At 47.0% G+C, this 20,741-nt stretch overlaps 1 protein-coding gene across 2 annotated transcripts; it reads right to left on the reverse strand.

The window, feature by feature from the left end:
- SURF6 (surfeit 6) lies at positions 1-20,075 on the reverse strand. Of its 2 annotated transcripts, none has more exons than XM_073640861.1 (5): positions 19,891-20,075; positions 18,478-18,574; positions 11,380-11,487; positions 3,552-3,631; positions 1-3,450 (listed from the first exon to the last, which is right to left on the reverse strand). In XM_073640861.1, exons 2-5 carry the CDS (start codon positions 18,566-18,568, stop codon positions 2,770-2,772), a joined length of 960 nt encoding a protein of 319 aa, XP_073496962.1. In that variant the 5' UTR covers positions 18,569-18,574; positions 19,891-20,075; the 3' UTR covers positions 1-2,769. The 2 variants fall into 2 exon arrangements, with proteins under 2 accessions (XP_073496962.1, XP_073496961.1); XM_073640860.1 differs by having other exon boundaries at positions 19,885-20,073.
- Positions 20,076-20,741: the final 666 nt, after the last annotated feature.

Here is a 20,741-nt window from a genome sequence, read left to right on the forward strand (position 1 = left end):
TAAAGTAGACACGTGGAAAATGTTATTTATTAAGTATTTTGTGTGACATATCTCTCTGATTTAAGGGCATGGAAATTCAAAGTTTGAAGATTGCAAAATGTTCAAAATTTTGGCCAAATTTCCGCTTTTTTCACACATAAAAGCAAGTGATAATGAATAAATTTTACTACTATCATGAAGTACAATATGTCACAAAAAAACAGTCTCAGAATCAGGGGGATCCGTTGAAGCGTTCCAGAATAATTACCTCATAAAGTTACAGTGGTCAGAATTGTAAAAATTGGCCCAGTCATTAACGTGCAAACCACCCTGGGGGGGTAAAGGGGTTAATTGTTAAAAACACTTATTTGAAGGACGTATTTTTCAGGTGTTTCAATTTATATATGAGATTGCAGACTGCTCTGCAGATTCAGAGCTGGGTAACAAGACTACGCATGGCTTTCGCACTCTCACCAGCCTCCTCACGCTGTCATCTCTTACCTTGTATAGTAGGCTTGGGGAGACTCCTTGTTTCTAAGCCTAATTCCAAGGCCTCCTCTTGTCTGTGATCACAACACCAGAATCACAAGTCCGAAACGTCAGAGTTACAGGACCTCCTCTGACGCAGCCAGACACGTCTGTACGCATTTCCGCAATAAGGGAATACTGCTGGGAGACACCGCCGACTGGGGACCCTGCACTTAGAGATGCTGCACTGCTCTTGTAGCTTCCACTTGAGTGCAGTTTAAGCAGAGACAAGGAAGCCGGAACCCGCTAAAAGCTGGTACGATTCCGGATGGGAAGGATACTGGAAATAGTCTGGTATCGCTACCGGATAGCTTATGAAAAGCATTAAAACCCTGCCTCCAGCCACAGGGTCTGGCGGGTACCAAAAAAGTACCTCTCTCTGCTCCCTGTCCAGGTAGGAACAGGAAAATACTGGAGAAGTGGAGGTGTAATCTCTCCGCTTTTGCTTCCTGTTCCTATTAGGATCGAGAGGCAATCTCATGTCAGCGGCTGTCATGGTGGTGCTATGTAAAAACAGCAATTCTGGCATTTTTTTTTTAAAATTATATATAGATGCCAGCTTTGTTACACATTCAGCAGTCGCTGTAAGGAATAGGCAAAAGCACAAAAGGAAAATTGTGGCAAAGTGGGGCTAAACTGGAATTTGGGGCTTTTAAAGGGAAACCCCAAATTCCATTTATTTATTTTTAAATACTTCGCCCCACAAGGGAACATGAAATCCTGTGATGGAATGGATAATACACTGAGCTACTCATGTAGTGGAGAGCATTACCAATCCTTTGAGTGTATAACTGCCTACGGTGGACTATAATAGGCTGTGGTGTATGGTCTACATGGAAGATATTGTTAGGGTTCTGGTTGCCATTACAACCCATCAGCGCATTAGCGATGGGATGACAGGAGGAAGTTATCACCCTGTGTTCCTTCAAACTCCTCACATGATGTGGTCACTACAGACAGGGGTATCTGAGAGGTTACAGCACTTGGACTTGAGCCAACTCTGGTCCCAGCACACGGTGCAGGCGCTCAGCAGCACACGAGGTACAGTTATGTGTGTGCTGCTGAGGATGATCAGAGATGTCACAGGGTTAGTCTCCACCGTAATCCTACCAAACAATATGACTGTTAAAAATTGGCGCCTCATGTATGTGGACTGTTTTGGAGGCTACGTGAGACCATACAATCAAAGGGATAATTCTGATAGTATTCTAGTCCTGCAGCATTATCAGCCGACAAAGGCTCAGCACCAATATTACCATGAAGGACAAGTTCTAATAAGCAGAAGCTGCCAAACTGGACTGTTCTGTTAATGAGCAATTACATATGAGGAGCCCACCTCACCCCTCCAAACTCCATCCATCCATCCAGAGAATATGTTGCGGATATGTTAAGACTGCATTCACATGGGACATCTCTGCTCCAGATTTCACTTCAGAAATGCTATGGATTTGCTGCATGTGTCCCCGTTTGCACCATGGTGAGAACCACAGCATAAATAGACATCCTGCTGATTTCTGAGCACGGTCAGTAAGCATATACCCTCTGTAAATCAGTGGTTTTCCCAAACCCATCAAGAGGTTGACTTGCATCCTACAGGAGAGGCTTGGACACAATTATCCCTATAAATCTGTACTGCTGGATTATTCATGTTTTGTCAGCACATGGGGAAAACAGAGATCGGTTACAATTATCTGCAGGGGGTAAAGTAACCCAGAGTGCTTAATATGCCAATAAAGCCTTCAAGTCAACAGTATCACTGACAGAAAGTCACATCTGTTTTATGTGCCCTTTGCTTTCCCCATCATGTGCAGCAATGTGGCGACAACAACTCACAGTGCGCTCCAGCACAGAGGTAATTGGCAAGAGAGCAAAATATGTGAATACAAGGGGATCAGACACTTTTGGCTCAACTTCACACACTGTGCTGCCTCGGTATCCCTAAATTGTGGCGCATTACCCGGCCGCCTCCATATCTTGCAGCATCTCCTCAACTGAAACCAGCGAGCCATACAACAGGTGGACAAGTATGAGACGACTCCTTTCGTGGGCTAGCCGAGGTCAGCAGTGTCACCCGAGGGACTCAAAGTCCATGACACTATTCAGGCCTTTATTACACAATGTTAAATATAAAAAAAAATGCCCAAAGGGACTGTTCAGGCTAAACGTCTTTTCACTCCATACTCAACCACATCCCAGAATGGACTGTGTACCCTAAATAGGAACCTGACTGCTCCACTGCAGTGACTAGTCCCTGAGCATGCATCACTTCACACTGGCCTTGGCCAAGTCCTCCGGCATGATTCGTCCCTTCTTGCGAGCCCGGTTCTTCTTCTTCTCGACCTTGGCCATCTTTTTCTTCTTGATGTTGCGATTTCTCTTGTCCTGTCTCTGCTGCATCTTGTCGGCTGTGTTCTGAATGCGCTTGTCCCAGTGTTTCTTCCTCTGTTCCTTCCGCTTCTCTTTCCTTTTCAAAGCGGTCTTCAGCATCCCCTCATCATCTCTGATCTTCAGGCCCTCTGCTTTGTACAGCACATTAGTCCACTTTATCTTGTTCTCGAAGTCCTTGGCTTTGTCCTGGTCTTTAACCCTGAGCTCCTCTAGTTTGCTCTTACGGGCCTCCAAGCGGCTCAGCAGCTGCTTGTAGTTCTTGCCAGTCATGGGTGTGATGTTGCCCTTCACACTCTGTTTCTTCTCCTTTTTCTTCATAACCTTATTGACAGGCTCATCATGGGCCACCACCTTATTGAACACCAGTGGGGGCTGGACCATGTCCTCAGTCAGTTGGTCGGAGGGCTTCTCTTCAGAGGTGGTTTCCTGCTCAGGGGTCTCTTCTATGGCCTTCATCTTCAGCTCCTTCCTCTTCCTCTTCTTTCGCTCTCGCTCTTGCTTCCTCTTTTGTCGCCTTTTCTCGATTTCTTCAGCTGAAAGTGTTTTGTTGGAAACCTAAGAACAGAGAGTCAAACTTTCACTGATTATGTAGAATGTCCTGGGGCCCGCAGGGTGAGGACCATGACTGTGCCCCTACACAGCAGACTCGTTCTCACCTGACACCGAGACTCCTCAATCTTCTCATGGAGGCGTTTTCTTAGTAAGTCCACTGTGGAGAAGGAGCGGAGAGCTGGGTCTGCAGGAAACAAGAGTGGGTGAAATACAGAAACCCCCTCAAATAATGGCGTTCATCTCATCCCCACATATGAACATCCGCATTCACCAGCTCCCCATATATCACTAGAATGCGGTGATATACACCTACATAGTGACTTGCGAAAGTATTCACCCCCTTAGATTTTTACCTATTTTGTTTCATTATAACCTGTGTTTAAATATTTTTGTAATCCGATTTGTGTGTGATGAATCAGCATTAAATAGTCTAAGTTGGTGAAGTGAGAAAAATATAGGCAGAAATTAAATGTAACTAAAAATTGGCATGTGCATATGTATAAACCCCTTTTGCTATGAAGACCCTAAAAAATTCTGGTGCAAGCAATTACCTTCATAAGCCCCATGCTTAGTGAAAGGAAGCCCACCTGTGTGTAATCTAAGTGTCACATGTCTGTCAGTATATACACTTTACCTTTTCTGAAAGGAAACAGAGGCTGCAACACCATTAACCAAGAGGCTCCACTAGCCAAACACCACCATGAAGACCAAGGAGATCTCCAAACACCACCATGAAGACCAAGGAGATCTCCAAACAAGTCAGGGACAAAGTTGTTGAGAAGTAAAAGTCAGGGTGTACCCACGATGCAGAAATGCTCAGGATTTTTTCCTGAGCGTTTCTGTATCTCCCTGGCAGAAAAAAATGTGGATTGTACATGCGTTTTTCCTGCCAGGGACATGCGGATTTGAAGCGTTCTTCACTTGCATTTCCGCATGTGGGTTGACAAGCGCTTTCCAAGCGATTTTAGCATCACTTGGAAAGTGCTTGACAACTTGGTCACACTATATAAATCCATGCAACCAGCATAGGTTTATATAGTGTGACCTAAAGAATGGTTAAAAATAAAAAATAAATCTATACTTACCCTCTGATGGCCCCCGCAGTCTTGATTCCCTCCGTCCCGGCAGCGGTAGACTGAAGGACCTGCCGACGTCAGCGTCGCGTGACCCGTCACATGACTATGACGTCAGCGCAGGTCCTTCAGTCCATCACTAGCTGATGGCAAGCACAGACAAGGAGACCGGGGGCCACCAGAAGGTAAATATAATCTTTTTTTTTTTTACAGTTTCTATGGTACAGGGGCACGGAGGAGAGTCTCCTCTCCTCTAGACCTAGGTACCATCCGCACATTGGAACACATGTATTCCGCATGTCCTTATCTAGTGAAGCGGAAAGCATGCGTTCTAATGCAAGTCAATGGCGGCGAAAACGCAGCACTTCCGCAAAATAATTGGTAGTGCTGCGTTTTTTTCCACAATGATAATCCGCAGCGGAAATTTCTGCAGCATGTGCACAGCACATGCGGATTATCATTGGGGGACATGGCAGGCCTTCTACCATGCGTTTTTTTAAGCGTTTCTGCAACGTTTTTGCCGCTGCGGAAACGCTTAAAAAAACGCATCGTGGACACACAGCCTAAGTCTAATTCTATTTTCTCTAATAACCCCCCACGACAGCACACAGGAGGTATACCAAAGATATACTAGGGAGGGACAATAGCCTGAAGGACCTTCCTTCCGAAGGCTAAATCTCCAACAGACATTAGGTCTAGTCTGTAGTGTTTGGAGAAAGTATGAATTGAGGACCATGTAGCAGCTCTGCAAATCTGTTCGATGGATGCGCTGGCTTTTTCAGCCCAAGAGAAAGATATCGTCCTTGTAGAATAGGCCTTGAGCTTTGCTGGAGGAGGTAGATCCTGGATCTGGTAACCCTCCGTAATCGCCCTCTTAATCCACTTGGCTATTGTGGATTTTGCTGCTTTCTTTCCTCTGGACCTTGTGTATGGACAGATAGGTTCTTGTCTTTCCTTCCTTCTGTTTCCTGAAGATAGTGCAGTACTATTCTCCGAACGTCCAGAGTGTGGAATTTCATCTCTTTTTTGTCTTTTGGGTTGTCACAAAAAGATGAAAGGATTATCTCCTGAGATCTGTGGAAATTTAAGACCACCTTAGGTAGAAATGAAGGGTCAAGTTGGAAAATTAGACCATCTTCCAGGATTCTCAGGTAGGGTTCGTTGATCGAAAGGGCCTGTAGTTCACACACTCTTCTGGCTGTAGTTATTGCCACCAGGAAAACAGTTTTCCAGGTCAGCCTATCCAGTCTTATTGTTGATAAGGGCTCAAAGGGTGGAAGGGTTAACCCTTTCAGAACAATGTTAAGGTCCCAGGGGGGAACCAGGTCTGTTACTCTAGGGTGGATGCGGGTGGCTGCTGTCAAATCTTCTCACCCACTGATGTTCAGCTAGTCTTTGATCGAAGTAAGAACTTAACGCCGCTACCTGGACCTTAAGAATACTAGGTCTGAGACCTTTGTCCAGACCTTCTTGTAAAAAGTCTAGAATCTGAGCCACATCAGCCCTATGAGGGTCTGGGCGAGTGGGTGCACAGCACCTTAAGAAGGTTTCCCAGATCTTATGGTAAATGGTGTTCGTTACAGGTTTCCTTCTCTTCTGGAGAGTTTTGAGGACTTTCTCTGAGGCCTCGTCTTTAATATCGGGAATTCAGAAGCCAGGCAGTTAGGTGTAGTCTCTCGGGATTCGGATGGTGAATCGGTCCCTGGAGAAGGAGATCCTTGATGGGAGGAAGGATTTGAGGGGTCTCCACACTCAGACTGGTTAACTTTCCGAACCAACTCCTTTTTGGCCAGCGAGGGGCCACTAGGATTACTCTGGTCCCTTCGGTCCTTATCTTCTCTAAGGTTTTTGAAAGGATAGGTAGTGGGGGAAAGGCATACGCTAGTTTGAACTCCCATTTGTAAGCGAATGCGTCCACGCCCAGGCAAGGGCCGTTTGGATCCAGGGAGAAATATTGAGGTACTTCCGCGTTCTGGTCTCCGGCGAAGAGATCTACCTCTGGATAGCCCCATCTCTCGACTAACATCTGGAAGAAGTCTGGGTTTAGGCTCCACTCTCCTGGATGAATCTTTGTTCTGCTTAAGAAGTCGGCCTGGATATTGACTGAACCTTTGATATGAAGAGCTGACAAGGATAGAAGATGTTCTTCGGCCCAGGAGAATATTCTTGCGGAGATTGCTTTTAAGCTTTCGTATCTTGTGCCCCCTTGATGACGAAGATGGGCTACCGTGGTGATATTGTCTGAAAATATCTGAATGTGAGATTTCTGGACCAGAGGCTCGGCTGCTCTGAGGACTTCCTCTACGGCCTTTAGTTCTCTGAAATTCGATGAGCGTTGGCTCACCTCTTTGGTCCATATACCCTGGAATAGCTCTAGGGAGACCATGGCTCCCCATCCCTTTTCGCTGGCATCCACCTTTATGGTTACCAGCGGATTCTGGATCCATGGTACTCCTCTGTTCAGATTTTTTCCGTTCAGCCACCAGAATAGAGGAGTCCTTACTCGTGGTGGTATAGGGATTCACCTGTTCAGAGACCGTGGAGATCCGTCCCAATTCATAAGAATATGGGTCTGTAACGTTCGAGTGTGCGCCTGAGCCCAGGCCACCATCTGAATACAGGAAGTCATAGACCCGAGGACCGACATGGCGTTTCTTAATGATACTGATCTTCTGCTCCTCAGGACATTGATTTTTGCTTTTATCATGACCGGTTTTGTTTGGGCAGGAATGACATCTGGCTGTGGGAATCCAATAGTACTCCTAGAAATGTTTTTGTCATGGAGGGAACCATCTCTGATTTTTCCTGGTTCACTAACCAGCCCAGAGACGATAGGATCTGAGTGGTCAACTGTAGATGTTCTCGGAGTACTGGTACTGAGGGCCCGATTAATAACAGGTCGTCGGGTACTATTGAAATGTTCTGACCCCTGATAAAAGCCATGACTTCTGCCATGACTTTTGTAAATATTCGCGGGGCTGATGAAATTCCAAATGGGAGAACATTGAATTGATAGTGGACTATTTGATCCCCTTGAGCCACTGCGAATATTAGGAACCTCCTGTGAAGTGGATGTATGGGGATGTGGTAATATGCATCCTGGAGGTCGATTGTGGCCATGACATGGTCCTGTCCTATCAGAGGGACCGTCGACCTGATGGATTCCATCTTGAATCCTTGGTAGTGGATATACTGATTCAGTTGCCTTAGATTGATTATAACTCTGTGTGAGCCATTTGTTTTTTTTTATTAGGAAGAGCCTGGAATAATGTCCTGTGCCTATCTCCCTTGTAGGAACCAGGGATATCACCCCTGAGGACAAATAGGTCTGTAAGACCGGATATCAGGGTGGCCTGACGACTCAGAGGAGAGCGATGTTAACCTTATCTTCTCTGGAGGATAGGAGGAGAAATGTATTTTTACTCCGAACTCGACAACTCCGAATTCGAAATGTATTTTTACTCCGAACTCGACAACTCCGAATTCGAGATGCGCCCCCCCGACTGTCCTGACATCATGGTCTGTTCTGACGTTGGTTTTGGGAGAGAAAAAGATTTTTGCCTCCTCTACCTTTTGGGTAGCTCCATCGTCCTGTTTTGCCTTTACCCCAATATTGAGGGGTCTGCTCTTGGGAGGGACGAAAAGGCCTCTTCCTCACATTCCTAGGTTCCGGGAGGGCCTTCTTCTCATCTGAGGCCTTCTCTAGAAGATCATCTAGGGCTGGCCCAAACATGTATTTCCCCTTAAAGGGGATGGAACACAATTTCAATTTTGATGCCACGTCGCCGTTCCAGGATTTCAACCATACTTCTCACAGAGTTTGATAGGCCAGATGCTCTTGCCACCACTCTCACGGATTCTGCAGAGGCGTCTGCTAAAAACCCCGTAGCCTTCGGTAGAAGTGGTAGGGATGCCAAGATGTCTTCTCTGGGGGTGCCTGAAAGTAGGTGTTCCTCCAGTTGACCTAGCCAACGAGCCATTGATCGAGCTACACCCGTAGAGACTGCGTTGGTGCTTAATAGTGTTGCAGAGGTCTCCCAGGATTTCCTGAGTAGTCCCTCCATTTTGCGTTCCAAGGGGTCTTTTAATTGAGAAGAATCTTCAAAGGGCAGTGTGGTTTTCTTTGCTACTCGTGCAATTTGGATATCCACTCTTGGAACTTCAGACCAGCATTCTGCTGTCTCATTGTCCACAGGAAATCTATCCCTTAACTCTGTAGGGGTATTTAATCTCTTTTCTGGAGATTCCCACTCCTCTAAGACTAAGTCCCTAATACTCTGGTGTATAGGGAACACCAATTTTTTCCTGGAACGTAGCCCCCCAAACATCTGATCCTGTACTGTTTGGGGCACTTTTTCTTCCTCGACCTCCATTAGTTCTCCTTACTGCCATGAGGAGTTCCTCCAAACTATCTGATGGAAAGTAATATCTCTCTCGTTGGGAGTTATCAGGGGTTGGACTTAGTTCATCTTCCTCTGGAAGATCTTCCGAGATATACATCTCCTCTTGAGAGTCTTCCTCCCCTCCCTCTGGAGGGCTAATCTTCCTCTTTTTGGCTGCTGAGGGACATGTAGAACCCTGACTAGGTGAGGGCGTAGGGAGAGTGACCGAGGCTAAGGAGGATTTGATCTCCTGGCGTACAATCCCCTTTATCTCCTCCATTAAGGAAGGTTGTTCCTGCCTGATAATCTTCTCCGTACAGTCCTTGCATAGGGGCTTTCTATGGGAGGACGATAGTTTTTTTGTACAGATGAGACATCTGCGTGACGGTTTAACTTTTTCTCCAGATGCAGGTTCCTTGTCCCCCTACAAGACAGGGGAGAAGGGGAGGGGAGCTATAATCACTATTTCCTGCATCTGGGAGATGGACTACCAGTGCCATACTTACTGAGACCAGATCGGCGCTGGGCTCTACAGATGCAGAGCAAGAGATTTCACACACATGGTTTTGTCTTACCTGTAGAAGTCTTCCTGTCCAGGGCTCCTTTTATGGGCGACCGGACCAGCGCCTCCCTCTGTTTAGAGGGCTCCTCCCCCGGTGTCCAGGTGAAGATTTCTGATCACCGGCAGCATTCCGCTCTTCTTCCCCCATAGTTTTTTGATGCGGTTCACAGTGGAACGCAACTGCCAGAAGTGATGTCATCATCCACCGCCCGGCGTCACTTCCGGCACCGCGGCGTGCGCTCCACATACGGGAGCCGGCATCGCCCGCGCATCCAGAGGGGAAGAGGAGGAGGAGATGGACCGGAGAGCTCAGAAAGGCCTCCAGTCAGAAGATCCTGCAGACCTTGCCCGAGAGCGCAGACTGCAGGAGGGGGTCCCGAATCCGGAGGAGACGGAAGCAGCGCCCTGAGGAGGAGAGGTAAAGACCGCTCGATCCTCCGCTGCCCGGCTAGTAGCTTTCCCCCAGTGCCTTTCGCCGGCCCAGCACACCGGGGATGACCTCTTCATCCCTGATAGGGACAGGAAATAACACTGGAGGGAGGGGCTATTTAAACCTCTTCGTATTTCCTGTCCCTATTAGGGTGGGGTTACATCATACTGTGTGCTGTCATGGGGGGTTATTAGAGAAAAAAAAAAAAACAATCTCTGATGATCCCCCGGAGCACCAACAACTGGAAAGAACACTGTAACGCAACAAACCTGCCAAGAGAGGGTAGCCCACCAAAACGGTCAGCCCGGAGAAGGAGGGAATTAATCAGAGAGGAGCAGAGAGATCAGAAGGTAACCCTGAAGAAGCTGCAGAGTTCCCAAGCAGAGCCTGGATTATCTGACCATACAACCACAATAAGCCATACACTCCATAGAGGTGGTCTTTATGGAAGAGTGGCCAGAAAAAAAGCCTTTATGTACAATTTGTGTGTGCAAGGCTCGTTTTGAGTTTGCCAAAAGAAATGTGGGAGACTCTCCAAATGTATGGAGGAAGGTGCTGTGTTCAGAGGAGACCAAAATTGAACTTTTTGGCCACCAAGGTAAATGCAATGTCTGGCACCAAACCAACACAATTTATCATCCCAAGAAAACCCCAAAAAATACTCCACAGCATGATTCTGCCACCACCATTTTTCACTGTGGGGATGATTTTCGGGAGCAGGGACAGGGAAAATGGTCCAAGTTGAGAGGATGAGGGATGGTGCGAAATACAGAGATATTCTTGAGCAAAACTTGTTTCAGTCTCAGTGATTTGATACGGAGACGGGAAGTTCACCTTCCAACAAGACAATGACCCAAAGCATACTGCTAAAGCAACACTGGAGTGGTTTAAGGGGAAACGTGTAAATGTTTTCGAGTGGTCTAGTCAAAGCCCAGACCTTAATCCAATTGAGAATCTGTAGTCAGACTTGAAGATTACTGTTCACCAGAGGAAACCATTGAAGGAGCTGGAGCAGTTTTGTTTTGAGGAATGGGCAAAAATCCCAGTGGCAAGATGTGGAAAGCTCAGACACGTATCCAAATCGACTTGCAGCTGTAATTGACACAAAAGGAGGCTCTACAAAGTAGTGACTTTAGGGGGAGGGGTGAATAGTTATGTACACTGAAGTTTTCAGTTATTTTGTCCTATTTGTTGTTTGCTTCACAATAAAAAGAAAACCAAATGTTCACAGTTGTAGACATGTTCTATAGATCAACTGAAGCAAACCCTCAAAAAAAACAATGCAATTCCAGGTTGTGCGGTAGCAAAACATGAAAAATGCCAAGGGAGAGGGGTGAATACTTTTGCAAGCCACTGTACTACAATGATAGCCCGCCCACACACCACGAGTATAAAAGCACTGCCCGCCACCCCTCCCTATACACCAGTATCCCCCAAGCTCGCTCATTCAAACAGCGCCTTCTTCCACCCCTCCTCCGCAGTCACCTGTTTTCTGTTGTGCGGGTAAAGTCAGCAAAGGTTTCTGGTCTTTTCTCTGCGGCTTCTTCTTCTTCTTTTTCTTCTTGGGGTCGCTGGACTGTGATTCTTTGAAGTCTGGAAATTAAAGGGAGACCATCAGCATGTAGTCTGGAGATCAGAGCTCATTCAGATGAGTATTTTCTGTTCATTTGCCTGACAAACTGCACATGGATCCATTATTGCTAATGTACATGGTTGATTTTCCACAAAGATCCATGGCCTGCATAAAAAAAAAATAAAAAAAATTGCAGCAAGCACTAATCCAAATCCAGTCAGATTTACAGACCAGACTAGTGCTTGAAAAATGGCGGTCAGCTCCTGCACTCATCTGGCCACGCGAATGAGCACACGGACATGAGAACTAGTCACGTGCACAATTTAGAGACGGGACTGGCAGGAAATTTACTATGGCCGTTTAAACCCAACTTATAAAAGGGAGACGGCAAAAATAAAAAATAGAGAAAGAAGCCATCTGGTAACAAAAAATGTATTTATTCAAAATCCATAAAAACAACTGGATCTGTACAAAAAGGTTAAACTGACGCGACAAATGTCTTCAATGATTGTATGAAGAAAAGGGTGACGGGAGTCTCGTTTTAATCCTCAGGGAACCAATCATGTGGATGCAAAAAATATTTAACCAAAAGGGACGGGTACAGATATAATTACAACAAACAGACAAACTAAGGTAAGGAAGAAACTAATACATGAAAAAAAAAAAAAAATCAGTCTTAAAATTCATACCGTAAGGAAGTTTCATATTAAGAATCAAAATCCAAAAAGCCTTATGTAGGGCAAGTTGTTTCTGCCAACTACCCCCCTCTTGGAACAAGTCACCTTTTCAATGCCGTAAAAACTCAAAATATGTGATGTCACCATTATGTACGGCTATAAAATGTTTTACCGCACCGGAGTAAGATCTGTTTTTATTACTGATGTTTGAAAAAAAACAACCCAAAACCTATCTATGTATTCTTATACAAAGCCCTATTTCTGGACTTGTATTTGACTTTATCAAAAGCACAATTGATTAAATGTTTGAGGAAGGAAGAAATCCAGCTCTATGAACAGATTCTTCTTTATTCATACAAGGACAGTCCTCTGTATGAACCTTGTTTGCATAAAGAAGAATCTGTAGAGCAGGATATCCTTCTTCAATACTCACTTATCCAGGCCGTGTCCGAGCCCCGAATGGAATGGGTTAACATCAACAGTGAGCTGCAATCCATGTCATTGATTGAATGTTCGCCCTAACACCCGTTTTGAGGTCCGTTCTTCACCACTGAAACCTCTTTAAAAAACTCGCCGTCATCAGAACAATTGTGTCTTGCACGAACAAGCTCATCATATGGAACAGACTTTAATGTGTGGTGCGGATGGCAGCTGGAGGATTGGAAAATAATGCCCCAGATATCTTTTCTATAAAAGGGACATGCTACCAGATCAGTGGAATTATGGTTCTTCATGTGATGGGATTATTTTATACTCCACTATTTCCCATCAGCTTGTGATCAAAACACGTCCTAAATTATTCACCGATAATATCAATTATACCAAAGGGTATACCGTATTCAATATATTCACAGATCATACAACTATAAAAACATACCTTTGTTATTCCTTAAAAGTCTTACACACATATATTATATAAACACACACTATAATATATATATACATACACACACACTGATCAAAAAAATAAAGGGAACACTTAAACACAGTGTAACTCCAAATCAATCACACTTCTGTGAAATCTACCTGTCCAGTTATGAAACAACACTGATTGTGAATCAATTTCTCCTGCTGTTGTGCAAATGAAACAGACAACTGGTAGAAATGATAGGCAATTAGCAAGGTACCCCCTATAAAGGAGTGGTTCTGCAGGTGGTGACCACAGACCATTTCTCTGTTCTCATCCTTTTTGGCTGATGTTTTGGTCACTTTTTCATTTTGCCATTGCTCTCACCCCTAGAGGTACAGGAGAATGAGGCGGTGTCTACAGTACAACCCACAGAAGTTGCTCAGGTAGTGCAGTCCATCCAGGATGGCACATCAGTGCGAGCTGTGGCAAGAAGGGTAGCAGTGTCTGTCAGCACAGTGTCCAGAGCATGGAGCAGATACCAGGAGATGTGGAGGGGGCCGTAGGAGGGCAACAACCCAGCAGCAGGACCGTTACCTCCGCCTTTGTGCAAGGAGGAACAGGAGGAGCACTGCCAGAGCCCTGCAAAATGACCTCCAGCAGGCCACAAATGTGCATGTGTCTGCACAAACGGTTAGAAACCGACTCCATGAGGGTGGTATGAGGGCCCGACGTCCACAGATGGGGGTTGTGCTCACAGCCCAACACCGTGCCAGACGCTTGGCATTTGCCACAGAACACCAGGATTGGCAAAGTCGTCACTGGCGCCCTGTGCTCTTCACAGATGAAAGCAGGTTCACACTGAGCACATGTGACAGACGTGACAGAGTCTGGAGATGCCATGGAGAGCGATCTGCTGCCTGCAACATCTTTCAGCATGACCGGTTTGGCAGTGGGTCAGTAATGGTGTGGGGTGGCATTTCTTTGGAGGGCCGCACAGCCCTCCATGTGCTCGCCAGAGGTAGCCTGACTGCCATTAGGTACCGAGATGAGATCCTCAGACCCCTTGTGAGACCATATGCTGGTGCAGTTGGCCCTGGGTTCCTCCTAATGCAGGACAATGCCAGACCTCATGTGGCTGGAGTGTGTCAGCAGTTCCTGCAAGATGAAGGCATTGAAGCTATGGACTGGCCCGCCCGTTCCCCAGACCTGAATCCAATTGAGCACATCTGTGACATCACGTCTCGCTCCATCCACCAACGTCACTTTGTATCACAGACTGTCCAGGAGTTGGCGGATGCTTTAGTCCAGGTCTGGGAGGAGATCCCACAGGAGACCATCCGCAACCTCATCAGGAGCATGGCCAGGCGTTGTAGGGAGGTCATACAGGCACGTGGAAGCCACACACAATACTGGGCCTCATTTTGACTTGTTTTAAGGACATTACATCAAAGTTGGATCAGCTTGTAGTGTGTTTTTCCACTTTAATTTTGGGGGTGACTCCAAATCCAGGCCTCCATTGATTAATAAATTTGATTTCCATTGATGATTTTTGTGTGATTTTGCTGTCAGCACATTCAACTTTGTACAGAACAAAGTATTCAATGAGAATATTTCATTCATTCAGATCTAGGATGTGTTATTTGAGCGTTACCTTTATTTCTTTTGAGCAGTATATATATATATATATATATATATATATATATATATATATATATATATATATATATATATATAGCCTTGTGAAAGTATTTGGCCCCCTTGAACTTTTCTACCTTTAGCTACATTTCTGGCTTCAAACAAAGATATAAAATTCTAATTTTTTGGGGGAAGAATCAACAACAAGTGGGACACAATCGTGAAGTGGAACGAAATTTATTGGATATTTTAAACTTTTTTTAACAGATTAAAAACTGAAAAGTGGGGCGTGCAATATTATTCGGCCCCTTTACTTTCAGTGCAGAAGTTCAGTGAGGATCTCTGAATGATCCAATGTTGTCCTAAATGACTGGTAATGATACATAGAATCCACCTGTGTGTAATCAAATCTCCGTATAAATGCACCTGCTCTGTGATAGTCTCAGGGGTCTGTTTCAAGTGCAGAGAGCATCATGAAGACCAAGGAACACACCGGGCCGGTCCGAGATACTGTTGTGGCGAAGTTTAAAGACGGATTTGGATACAAAAAGATTTCCCAAGTTTTAAACATCTCAAGGAGCACTGTGCAAGCGATCATATTGAAATGGAAGGAGTATCAGACCACTGCAAATCTACCAAAACCCGGCCGTCCCTCTAAACTTTCATCTCGAACAAGGAGAAGACTGATCAGAGATGAAGCCAAAAGGCCCATGATCACTCTGGATGAACTGCAGAGATCTACAGCTGAGGTGGGAGAGTCTGTCCATAGGACAACAATCAGTCGTACACTGCACAAATCTGGCCTTTATGGAAGAGTGGCAAGAAGAAAGCCATTTCTCAAAGATAGCCATAAAAAATCTCGTTTGAAGTTTACCACAAGCCACCTGGGAGACACACCAAACATGTGGAATAAGGTGCTCTGGTCAGATGAAACCAAAATCAAACTTTTTGGCCACAATGCAAAACGATATGTTTGGCGTAAAAGCAACACAGCTCATCACCCTCAAAACACCATCCCCACTGTCAAACGTGGTGGCAGCATCATGGTTTGGGCCTGCTTTTCTTCAGCAGGGACAGGGAAGATGGTTAAAATTGATAGGAAGATGGACGGAGCCAAATACAGGAGCATTCTGGAAGAAAACCTGTTGGAGTCTGCAAAAGACCTGAGACTGGGACGGAGGTTTATCTTCCAAGACACTGATCCCAAACATAAAGCAAAATCTACAATGGAATGGTTCAAAAATAAACGTATCCAGGTGTTAGAATGGCCAAGTCAAAGTCCAGACCTGAATCCAATCGAGAATCTGTGGAAAGAGCTGAAAACTGCTGTTCACAAACGCCCTCCATCCAACCTCAATGAGCTCGAGCTGTTTTGCAAGGAAGAATGGGCAAGAATTTCAGCCTCTCGATGTGCTAAACTGATAGAGACATACCCCAAGCGACTTGCAGCTGTAATCGCAGCAAAAGGTGGCGCTATAAAGTATTAACTCAAGGGGGCCGAATAATATTGCATGCCCCACTTTTCAGTTTTTAATTTGTTAAAAAAGCTTAAAATATCCAATAAATTTCGTTCCACTTCACGATTGTGTCCCACTTGTTGTTGATTCTTCCCCAAAAAAATAGAATTTTATATCTTTATGTAAAGTTTGAAGACAGAAATGTGGCAAAAGGTAGAAAAGTTCGAGGGGGCCAAATACTTTCACAATGCACAGTATATATAGTAACTGATGAACAAACAAATGCAGGTAAAATACTCTATTATGGAATTCAGGGTATTGTCCAGCTTTGCTCCCAATAAAAAACATTAGTTTTCCTCCCCCCCCCCCCATGGTGCGTTCTGCATGAGCAATCAATTCATCAACTGCAATTCACACCACGTGGTGTTTTGTACTGAATGCTCCACTACCTTATTCAGTATATTGGTCGGTCTACTAGAAAATGGAAAGAAAAACTATCACAGAGCATCTTTCTAACATCAATAAAAATGGATCTTACTCCGGTGCGGCAAAACATTTTATACCCGTACATAATGGGGACATCGCATATTTGAGTTTTCATGGCATTGAAAAGGTGACTTGTCCCAAGAGAGGGGAGGGGGGTAGTTGGCAACAACTTCCCCTACAAGAGGCTTTTTAGATTTGGACTCTTAATATGAAATATCCTTACAGTATGAATTAGGAGAATGATTTTTTCATTTATTCTTTTCTTACTTTCTTTTGTTTGTCTGCTGTAATTATATCAGTATCCATCCGTTATTGGTTAAATATTTTTTGCATCCATGTGATTGGTTCCCTCAGGATTAAAATGAAACTCCCATCACCCTTTTCTTTATACAATCATTAACCCCTTCGCAACCCTGGGATTTTCCGTTTTTGCTCCCCTTGTTCCCAGAGCCATAGCGTTTTTATTTTTTGGTCAATATGGCCACGTGAGGGCTTATTTTTTGCAGGACAAGCTGTACTTTTGAACGACATCACTGGTTTTACCATATTGTGTACGGGAAAACGGAAAAAAAAATTCCAAGTACGGGGAAATTGCAAAAAAAGTGCAATACCACAGATGTTTGTTTCTATTTTTTTTTTTACCACGTTCACTGAATGCTAAAACTGACCTGCCATTATTATTCTCCAGGTCATTACGAGTTCGTAGAAATCAAACATGTATAGGTTCTTTTTTTAAGTGGTGAAAAAAAATTCCAAAGTTTGGTAAAAAAAAAATAGTGCCATTTTCCAAGACCCGTAGCGTTTCCATTTTTTGGGATCTGGGGCTGGGTGAGGGCTTATTTTTTGCGCGCCGAGCTGAAGTTTTTATTGATACCATTTTGGGGTAGATCCAATGTTTTGATCGCTCGTTATTGCACTGTTGCGGCGACCAAAAAACCATAATTCTGGCGTTTAGAATTTTTTTCTCGTTAAGCAGTTTACCGATCGGATTCTTTTTTTATACTGATAGATCGGGCGATTCTGAACGCGGCGATAGCAAATATGTTTTTTTTTTTTATTGTTTTATTTTGAATGGGGTGAAAAGGGGTGATTTAAACTTATGTTTTTTATATTTTTAATTTTTATTTTTTAAACGCTTCTTTCATGCGTCAAGTCTTCTTGGAAGACTAGACGCTGTGATCATCTGATCCCCTCTGCTACACACAGATGATGATCACATCGCCTGTGTGTTGCAAATTTGCTCACTTACTACGAGTGCAGACCAGTGGTCGGCGCTCATAGCAATCTTCTACAGACCCCAGGTTGTCATGCCAACCCATCTGTAACCCTCAATCATGTGACAGGGTCGCCGATGGGTGGGGCCAATGACGCGCTTCCCGAAAACGCGAGTTAAATGCCGCTGTCAGAGATTGACAGGTGCACTTAACTAGTTAACAGCCAAGGGTGGATTGCGATTCCACCTGCGCCTGTTGCGGGCACATGTCAGCTGTATAGATCAGCTATTATGTGCCCGGAAAGGTGCAGTCTCAGCGCTGGAGCCCGCAGCAAACAGGGGGTTAGGACGTGTGTCGTACTATTACGGCACATGTCATAAAGGGGTTAAAGGCTTTTGTTGCACCAGAAATGTGTATTTTTTTACCTTTTTGTAGGGATCCGCCTTTTTTAATGGATTTTGAATAAGGAATTTGGATATGTTAACGGATGGATGTGCAGAACTTCTCTCTCTCCATTTTTATTTTTGCTGTGCTTCACCAGCAGACTCCGCACTCACCTGTCTCCAGCTTCTCAGCCACTTATCTGACCAACAAGTGTGCAGAACTCTAGCCTTTTTTTTGTTTGCTAAAGGAGACAATCAATAAGCAGTCTCCATGATGGATGAGAAAGCAGCGTCATCCTTACCCTTACCTGCTTTACGCTTCAGGTCTTTGCTTGGCTGTGCACAAACCTTCCTGCCCAAACTCTGAAGATATGAGTCCTTCCTCACCAGAGAAGCCATAGCCACCTGGAAACAGAGAAGCCATGCATTAGATGTAAGATAGGGAGAGGGAAAGAAAAGCAGGCAAGAGAGACCCAGAGGAGAGCGATCTGTGGGGCCACAGAGCAGAGGAGAGAGGGCCGGGGGGGGGCCACAGAGGAGAGAGGGCCGGAGGGGGGGGGGGGAGCCACAGAGCAGAGGAGAGCGGGCCGGGGCACACGGGAGAGCGGGCCGGGGCACACGGGAGAGCGGGCCGGGGCACACGGGAGAGCGGGCCGGGGCACACGGGAGAGCGGGCCGGGGCACACGGGAGAGCGGGCCGGGGCACACGGGAGAGCGGGCCGGGGCACACGGGAGAGCGGGCCGGGGCACACGGGAGAGCGGGCCGGGGCACACGGGAGAGCGGGCCGGGGCACACGGGAGAGCGGGCCGGGGCACACGGGAGAGCGGGCCGGGGCACACGGGGTAGAAGGGGGGGCACACGGGGTAGAAGGGGGGGCACACGGGGTAGAAGGGGGGGCACACGGGGTAGAAGGGGGGGCACACGGGGTAGAAGGGGGGGCACACGGGGTAGAGAGGGGGGGGCACACGGGGTAGAGAGGGGGGGGCACACGGGGTAGAGAGGGGGGGGCACACGGGAGAGAGGGGGGGCCACACGGGAGAGAGGGGGGGCCACACGGTAGAGGGGGGGGCACACGGGGTAGAGGGGGGGGCACACGGGGTAGAAGGGGGGGGGCACACGGGGTAGAAGGGGGGGGGCACACGGGGTAGAAGGGGGGGGCACACGGGAGAGAGGGGGGGGCACACGGGGTAGAAGGGGGGGGCACACGGGGTAGAAGGGGGGGGCACACGGGGTAGAAGGGGGGGGCACACGGGGTAGAAGGGGGGCACACGGGAGAGAGGGGGGGGCACACGGGAGAGAGGGGGGGGGCACACGGGAGAGAGGGGGGGGGCACACGGGAGAGAGGGGGGGGGCACACGGGAGAGAGGGGGGGGGCACACGGGAGAGAGGGGGGGGGCACACGGGAGAGAGGGGGGGGCACACGGGAGAGAGGGGGGGCACACGGGAGAGAGGGGGGGGCACACGGGAGAGAGGGGGGGGCACACGGGAGAGAGGGGGGGGGCACACGGGAGAGAGGGGGGGGGGCACACGGGAGAGAGGGGGGGGGGCACACGGGAGAGAGGGGGGGGGCACACGGGAGAGAGGGGGGGGGGCACACGGGAGAGAGGGGGGGGGCACACGGGAGAGAGGGGGGGGGGCACACGGGGTAGAGGGGGGGGCACACGGGGTAGAGGGGGCTGGACAGAGGCTAGGACAGTGGAGCGCAGGTCCTCACTCTCACTCCGTTCTGTATTATCCCCGTGGAGCGCACGCTGCCGCCAGCTTCATCACGTGGTGTCACTGTCTAGGACCGAACTATCCGAGCACAGAGACCATTTTCCTGCACCCACAACACAAAGTGCAGCCTCGTCGGTACTCTATTATGAATGTCTATGGAGAATGGAGAGGGGAATGCTGGGAAATAGTATTTACGGCAAGGTGCTCTTGATGGCAGATGGTCATGTGACAGTGTAGAGTCACGTGATTTAGCTGCACGCGGTCGGTGTAGTAGTGGTTGGGTTGCGTCTAGCTTGGAGCTGCTGTGACGGCGTCTGATGTATACAGCGTCTGTGTTACCGGCGGTACAGCGGAAGGGCGGGAGGAGCCCGTGCTCAGATCAGGGCCAGATACACATAGGATTACACTGTGCAGAGTGATCAGGTGGTCTGTGTCTCTGGTGTATGTATATACACACACACACACACACACACACACACACACACACACACACACACACACACACACACACACACACACACACACACTGTGGTAGGCGATGGTCTCATATGTTGGGGTAGAGAGTTCCAGAGTAGGGGGGAATCAAGGGAGAAATCTTGTATGCGATTGTGGGAAGAGGAGATAAGAGGGAAGTAGAGAAGGAAATCTTGTGAGGATCGGAGGTTGCGTGCAGGTATGTACCGGGAGACTAGATCACAGATGTATGGAGGAGGTGGATAACGTAGTTCATAGTCCATACTGGTACCTATCACGTGACACCACGTGATCTGACATCACGCAGGTCCTGCCTGCATCAACTCAAGCGCGTCAACGTTCAGAAGAGCCGCGAGGATTGCTAGTCACAGGCCTGGACTA

Source organism: Phyllobates terribilis, unplaced genomic scaffold (assembly GCF_046119375.1).
Source record: "Phyllobates terribilis strain yellow unplaced genomic scaffold, ASM4611937v1 Scaffold_7__3_contigs__length_470593459, whole genome shotgun sequence".
Classification (NCBI taxonomy): domain Eukaryota; kingdom Metazoa; phylum Chordata; class Amphibia; order Anura; family Dendrobatidae; genus Phyllobates; species Phyllobates terribilis.

What these genes read in the sequence shown, in the direction of transcription:
- SURF6 (XM_073640861.1), bottom strand. Translation starts at nt 18,568, where the DNA reads ATGGCTTCTCTGGTGAGGAAGGACTCATATCTTCAGAGTTTGGGCAGG. An exon ending in AGACCTGAAGCGTAAAGCAG is followed by an intron (nt 11,488 to 18,477) that starts GTAAGGGTAAGG and finishes TTTAATTTCCAG; the next exon opens with ACTTCAAAGAATCACAGTCC. An exon ending in ACCCGCACAACAGAAAACAG is followed by an intron (nt 3,632 to 11,379) that starts GTGACTGCGGAG and finishes TGTTTCCTGCAG; the next exon opens with ACCCAGCTCTCCGCTCCTTC.